At 44.3% G+C, this 7,354-nt stretch overlaps 1 protein-coding gene across 1 annotated transcript; it reads right to left on the bottom strand.

Annotated features, from left to right (window-relative positions):
• Positions 1-1,060: 1,060 nt before the first annotated feature.
• pim1 (Pim-1 proto-oncogene, serine/threonine kinase) lies at positions 1,061-5,353 on the bottom strand. The gene is made up of 6 exons (XM_085781130.1): positions 4,866-5,353; positions 4,483-4,589; positions 4,315-4,365; positions 3,779-4,145; positions 2,999-3,175; positions 1,061-2,884 (listed from the first exon to the last, which is right to left on the bottom strand). The coding sequence occupies exons 1-6, from the start codon at positions 4,945-4,947 to the stop codon at positions 2,670-2,672; spliced, it is 999 nt and encodes a 332-aa protein (XP_085637256.1). The 5' UTR covers positions 4,948-5,353; the 3' UTR covers positions 1,061-2,669.
• Positions 5,354-7,354: the final 2,001 nt, after the last annotated feature.

The raw sequence follows: 7,354 nt of genomic DNA, 5'->3' as shown, positions 1-7,354 counted from the left end.
GGAATTTGCAATATAATTTTAGGAGAGACTTTGCATAATTTCCTAATCTTTACAACATTGTGTCAAATCTAGCTAATTATACTGATTATATTGGTTTAGACAGGGTTCATTAGGGCTACTCCAGAATAGAAGTAGGCCTACTGGCTGGTATCTTTATAAGGATAAAGGGGCAACAGGGGTACAAAACAACTGCTTTCAGATGAATCCAGACATGTAGTGTTCTATTCAAATCTAAAAAAAAAAAGCTAATACATTTATTTATATAATCTTTATCTGCAAAGTACAATGAAAAAGTACAAATGTCCCTTTGACATGTGCAGTGAAGTGGAACGAGGTTGCATCAATTGGAAATGCTCCAGTAAAGCGCAAGTGCCTCATAACTCTGTATAGTATTTGAGTAAATGTGCTCTGCATTGGTGATGAGATGCAGCCAGTTGTGGACAAGTTACAGAATACAGTACACACAGCGTGTGACTATATATAAATACTGACGAGAGACATTGATCTATTCATCTATTCAAACCCTTAACAATGGTCAAGACTCTGCTTTCATTCATGTCAAATCACCTTGACTAAATCCAACTCATACCAGAACAATGATCAAGGATCTTTACAAACAGGCATGGTATGGTATATTCTTGATTGATCAACGATTTGCTATTAATGATAAAGACTGTCTTAGTCAAGCTGTGATGTATCTCAGTTTGCAGTAAACAGCTTCTGCATTGAGCTTTTCTCCCTGTAACACACAAACAACCCGCCGCCCCGTCTTGTTGCCACCTGCCTCCCACCAGCCTGTCTTCCCTTATCGCTTCATCTTTTTCCGTATCTGCCGCTTTTCTACATGTCAAACAGGAAGCTTGCCGAGCGCTTACATAAGCACTTGACCCAGTAAGTTTTGTTTGTGTTAAAATACTGCCTTGTTTGTTTTAACCTTATTTTAAATATAAATTATGTCCTTGAAATAATAATACCGCTACAAATGTAGTTTTGTAAGTGTTGTGTTGTAGTAAGTGTAAATATTGTAGTGTTACCTGAAGTAATTGGAAGGAGTCAAGTGTCATAGTTAAAAAAATATTTATTGAAACAGTACAAAAATAGGTTCTAACATAATTTACAATTCTAATTTGAATGGATGAAAAAGAAACACAACAATCCAAGCTGCAATCATGCAACCGATAGAGATTTATCATTCTCACATCTTTCATACACATACACACTCTCACACAAACATTCAACATTCATATTTCACTCGCCCCCACAGCAGACAACAGCACAACAAAACCAGTTACCATCAGTAGACGTTCATTGTTTACATACATTAAGATGGAAGTGCTTTCAGGACTAATTACACAATATTTACATTACATACACAAACATACACACACACATCTGCTCTTTTGAAAAAATTTCAAGCCATAAATATGGTCAAAAAAAAGATCTCATCTTTGTCTGTCTTTTAAATAATCTGTGGGCCCTTCAGTGACTGTGGAATGACATATATACGTACAGCCGAAATTCTCTCATAAATAAATAAATAATTTTGTGACAAACAGCTCATCAAGTGTGAGAGAAAGAAGTCACAGCAATAATAAATATTGTTATTATTTACAATTCTTGTCCCCACCGAATTGTAAGACCTGTGTGAGGCACTGTGTAAAAAATTCATAAAAACAAAGTAAAAAAAAAATTGAAGTGAAGAGCAGAGGATGTTGTATTTCGGTATGGTTTTTAAGTTTGCATTGTGGTGTGCGTTCAGGTGGGTGTGAATGAGCAGGTTGCCTAAGCCTTGTGTTTGTATACAGTACAACACGAGAAGAGGAGGAAGCGGAGGTTGTAGAGTAGAGGTGGGTGCTGTAGTAAAGAGAGTGAGGTAAGTCCAGTGTTTCTTTTTTTTTTATGACTTGTTTGCACAGGTTGCTGCCAGAGCTATGAGGTTGTCTGGTTGCTAATGACATTGGAGTAGTTAGAAGTAGTGATAGTAGTGGTTGTAAATGGCATAGGCTTTACTGATCTAGGCCCATGAGAGGAAAAAACAAAACAAAAAACACAGCAATAAACGATATAAAGCCTTGTAGAGAGTAAGGAGCAGAAAGGCTGTTGAGAAGAAGAGCCTTTCTGCTTTCACAATTTCAAGTATTTTCAGGACCCCCCCCCCCCACAACAATCTCACAGAAGGCACTTTTTTTGCTTTTGAAAAATCACGCCTCCCCTCCACCAACGCCTCAGCTCTACCCATTCTGCTTTCGACGGCGAGGACTGGAGGGAGAGAGCGGAGTACAGTGTTGCGAGAAGTTACATAACTCAGACTTGTCCGCTTTGCCATTCAACAGAACAGCGAGCGAATGTACTTGCAGGTGCGCCTCCCTTACAGACTGATAAACACCCCGCTGCCCAGATCATTGACTGGTCAACGCTGGTCAACGACTGGTTCACATCAGGTAGCTGGGATCGGCGAGGGCGGAGGGGGCGTGGCCTGTCGCGTTCAAACCAAGACGTGATGGTTTTGCGGCGACCTCGGCCTCCTCTGCGTGTAGTCATCTACACCTTGCTTTCGCCTGTGCTGGGACATTGGCCCCCCCACCTTGTCTCTGCTTCAAGTCTTTTGTAATAGTCTCTTGTGTCAGTGCAGTCCAGTTCAGCCCAGAGGACTTTCTGTTTGACCTCCATCACCGAGCCACGGCCACGGGGGTGGGTGTGAAGGCTGTGGGCTCGTGGCCGATGCTGTGCAGCCTGATCTCTGTGGTGGACTTCTCCGTCTGCACTGTGGGCGGGACTACAGAGGAGGATGTGCTCTGCATCCACGAGTGGTTGATGATGTCCTCGAAGGATGGACGGTCCGCAGGCCGCAGAGACAGACACCACTTGATCAGCTGTTGGCATTCTGAAGTAAGAAGGAGGAGGACAACAACCAATGAGCCCAGAGCAATAAACTATGTATTATATATTAGATATCTGCCATCCGATAGCAAGAGCACATATCACAATGTGAATGTACCTGTGGAGATTCGTCTCCGGAAGAGGACCTGCCCTCTCAGTATCTCCTCATCGTGTTCAAATGGGATGTCCCCGCACACCATGTCATACAGCAAGACACCCAGGGACCACACTGTGGCAGAGCGTCCATGATAGCGATGGTACTTGATCCACTCTGGAGGGCTGTACACTCTAGTGCCTGTGTGGGAAAATAATGAGAGGAACACGTTATAAAAGCTGTAACTTCATTTAATAGCTTTGCATAAATAAAACATAATCTGAGAAGTCTATTGTTGTTATTATTATTATTATTGGATGGTTGAATTGGAAATGAAAGCATTACAGAGGGAGTTAAATGATTAACAAAGAATGCAGATTTATCAGCTGAGTCCATTTCTGAGGCTATTATCTGGGCTCAGGTGCCAGGGAGCGTGACAAGCTGGGTGTGTGTGTGTTTGTGTGTGAGTAAGAGAGGAAGAGAGAGGAAGTGTGTGTGGGAGGGGGAGTGGACATGTGACTTTGTTTACAAACTTTGAGTTGTAAAAAATACAGCTTCCCTCCAGTGGGGGGCGCCAAAGCAAGGCAATACAGCTCAGCCCGTGTCACTGGGTTGCTGTGTGTATGTTATGTGTGTGTGTGTATGTGTACTGAGGGGGTATCCGATATGACACAAGGTAGAAAAGTCCACCAAGGTCTTCCGGTACATATTAAAAGACTAAAAGCGGTTAGGGTGGTGAAATCCCTCGAAACATATTACCGTATGTTACAAATAACAATAAACCACCAATACCGGATGACTCACCGTCAAAGTCGGTGTAGATGGTGTCCTTGAGCAGGGCTCCGGAGCCGAAGTCGATGAGCTTCATCTCTCCGGTGCGAAGGTCGATGAGGATGTTTTCGTCCTTGATGTCCCGGTGCACCACGCCGCAGCTGTGGCAGTGTCGCACGGCCTCCAGCACCTGGCGAAAAAAGCTCCGCGCCAGCTCCTCCGGTAAGGCACCTTTCTCCGTGATGAAGTCGAACAGGTCCTTGACGTTTTCGGGCCTCTCCATCACGATGATGAAGCTGTCCGGCCGCTCGAACCAGTCCAGCATTTTGATGACGCCGCGGAAGCCCGTGCCCACTTTCTTCAACAGCACGATCTCCATGGGAACCCGCGAGCCGTTCGGCTGAAGAGAGGAGCAATAAATATTAGTATCTATCACATACGTGCTGAATTGAGACAAAATACACCCACTCTAGCACTAAAAAATGAATATAATAAGGAATATCCACTACATAATATATTAATTAAGTAGATATTAACGTTAATAAGGATTATAAACGGTGGTTTCTTACCAGCTCGCCCCACTCGGAGACTCTGTCCTTGGCTACATGTTTGACAGCAACCTGGCAAAGCAAAGCAAAGACCGCGTCAGACGACATGTTCAATAACCACACACGCATAAAGCAGCTGCTTCAAATGTGCATTTATTAATATAACACCACAAGGCTAATAATACTAACCGGAGCTCCGTCGGAAATCCTCGTACCGGAGTAGACGGTGCCGAAGCCGCCGCTGCCCAGCACCGCGCCGACCTGGTAAAGCTTCTCGAAAGGCTCCCTTTCCTTCACTGCGAAACAAATACAAAACACAGCCGGTGAACACCAGTGAGCCACGCCGAGTGAGAGCACACAGCAAAAACAATGGCTAATGATACCAAAACATTCAAAAAATGTGGCTAATAATACTGCGAATAAATGAACTCAATGAACTGTCGTCCTTGAATATTAGCAAGTAGTATGTGTGTGTGCGTGGTGGACTAGAGCCACGATAGGCGGGCTGCCAGCCATTGCTGCTGCTGCAGCCCCGTCCTCCATGACAACACAGTGGAAAAAGGGCGTCTAACCTTGATGAACTTGGAGCTGGATTTTCGCCGGCATGTCTACAGTAGAGATGTGGGCCAGAGAATTGAGCTTGGACAGCAGCATTCCTCACAGGGTATCCACCACGGGGACCGCGACCACGTCTGCCTTCTTCGTGTTGAACAACAACAACAAAAAACCCAAAGGAGGATTACAAGAGTAATGTTATTCCGACAGTGCGACTCTTCCCGTCTCCCGTGTAGAGCTTAAAGTCCACGTTGCAGGCACAAATATGCGGTAGGGATCCTCTCGTCCGCATAGGAGAAAAACCCGCTGGAGATCCAAGGAGGGTCGTAATGTTAGCCAGGAAAAGGTACCGTCGTCCTGACTCACGGGAGAACCGAGCTCAGCTTAGAGGCGAACGGCTGCTCCACGCGATGTTTTGTAAACAGTTGAGTAAAAATTCGCGACATAAACAGATAATGGAGGGAGAGCGAACCAATGCCTCCGTCAGACACCGGCTCTTGGAAACACTGAGCGGGGGGGAGGATGACTATAAGGTGGTAGTAAGTGGGCGTCGCCGTGCGCCGCGGTGCCGGCCCTCTCGCCTCGCTCTCGGCCAATCAGAGAGGCGCACGGGCGTTCCGAGGCTTATGAAAACAGGGCCAACCTCATAACCGCCCAGGCCAGACACAGACGTGGCGGGAATCAAAACGCGCCAAAAAGGGCTGAGACCAAAGTGATAATTATGAATTCATGTTGGAGGGAAATGCAAATCCAAAGCCAAGTGCTCTCCCCCCTGTCTCCCCCTTCGCGGGAAACTAACTAAGGGAACTCAAGATATGAATAGACCATTATTAATAGGCTTCAACAAACATGAGCAGTGCATCAAGTTACTGAAACTGTTCTGTTCTATCCATTATGTTATATATGCTCCATATTAAATCTCCTGCTCCGTTGCAGTGTTTAGTAATTGCCCGTTATGTTTTCCTCTCATCCACATGTTGTGTCTGACAACACTCACACACACGCACAGTGTGCGCAACACTGTTGCTCTTGGTTGCACTTAAAGCATTTACACCGTCCTGTAATAAAGACGCATTTTTCCCAACGGTGCCCAAACAAACCTGAGAGCAGTTCATCAGTCGCATCCCGGCTATTCTAACCCCCTGCTATTTACCTAATTATATTCACATTAAACACAGAGGTTTACAAGCTGAAGTGAAGTCCAGGACCATAGTCTTTATTTGAGTTTCCCTGACAATGCCTCTCCAACTCTGCAGCGCATCAAAGCGCGCCGGGAGAGAATGGGCAGCATTCCTCTCATTCTTTCAAATTGGGTGGCCGCGTTTGCAGCCGTTCACAGGATGTGGGAAACTAGAGATAAAAGACTTCCATTTACCCCCAAACCCCCACCTCCTCTCTCTCTCTCTCTGCTCCTCCTCTCTCCGCCCTCTTTTTCCCGCGCATGTTATTGTCTGAATGGCATGCTCTGCTTTCTCTCTCTGTCTCTCCTGCCCAAGTTTTGTTTTCGTTTGAAATCTCACCCAGCCCCAATATACTGCATGCATGTCAGAGATAGATAATGAGGAAACAGCTCTGACGCACTGTAGTGGTGGGATGGATGAGAAGAGGAAAGGAAAAAGTTGTCTATCACTTAATTATTTATTTATTTTTAAAATATCTTGCATGTGGCTTATGTATGTGCAAGCCATCTGTCTTTATGGGACTGCATTAGCAGGTTTGTATACAAGAACATAATGCCTGCACCATCTTGTCCATAAAACAAAAACAACAACAACAAAGGTTTGTGGTCTGTTTCTTAACCTGACCTAACCCAGGGTGAGTGGAATGAAAACGGGAGCACATGAGTCTTCAGCCTGGGGGGAATTCCTCAGAGCTCATGGCATTTTTGAAGACAATATGCAAATAAGCCTGTGAACAATTTATGCAGTAGCAGCCATCAATCATCAGACCTGAAAGTGTCAATTCAAATATTGTGACAGTGAGTGCACTTTGAATTTCTAGTTTCTTGGGGGTTGGCTATGACACTTTCCCAGAGTAATTATTTTTGAGGCCTCAAGTTATTTGTAGCCTATACAGCAGAATATGTAGGGGTTGTTAAATACTTAATTTTTTTCAATTTAGAGCATTTTATTTTGATGCTAATTCGTATGTAATTTAATCACCTGTAAGGTGTTGAACTTTTGAATACATACTTTACAAATTATAAACCTATGGTGGCGCAGGGAGATCAACACTCTGCAAAACATAATTAAACACATTTAAACTTTATCAATTGCACAACAGGGATTGCAAAAATTAAAACTGGGTCCCAGAGACTTGCACTGTGTTGTGACTGTAAGTCTGTGTATTTGCAGGTGTTGTTAGTTGTTGCAGAGCATGCCTTGTCGAATGCATGAAGTCAGTGAAGTTGTTTTCTGAATTTATAGCATGTAGTTTCTTTGCACGTGTGTTGAGCTCTCAGAGCCACCATAACCAGTTATTTGGAAAATGTTAGAGGTTTCTAAAG

This window comes from Trachurus japonicus, chromosome 7 (assembly GCF_045865225.1).
Source record: "Trachurus japonicus isolate A0001 chromosome 7, Traja_1.0".
In the NCBI taxonomy this organism is placed as follows: Eukaryota; Metazoa; Chordata; class Actinopteri; order Carangiformes; family Carangidae; genus Trachurus; species Trachurus japonicus.
Note: the sequence above shows the minus strand (reverse complement) of the source record. Positions and strands in the feature narration are given on the sequence as shown.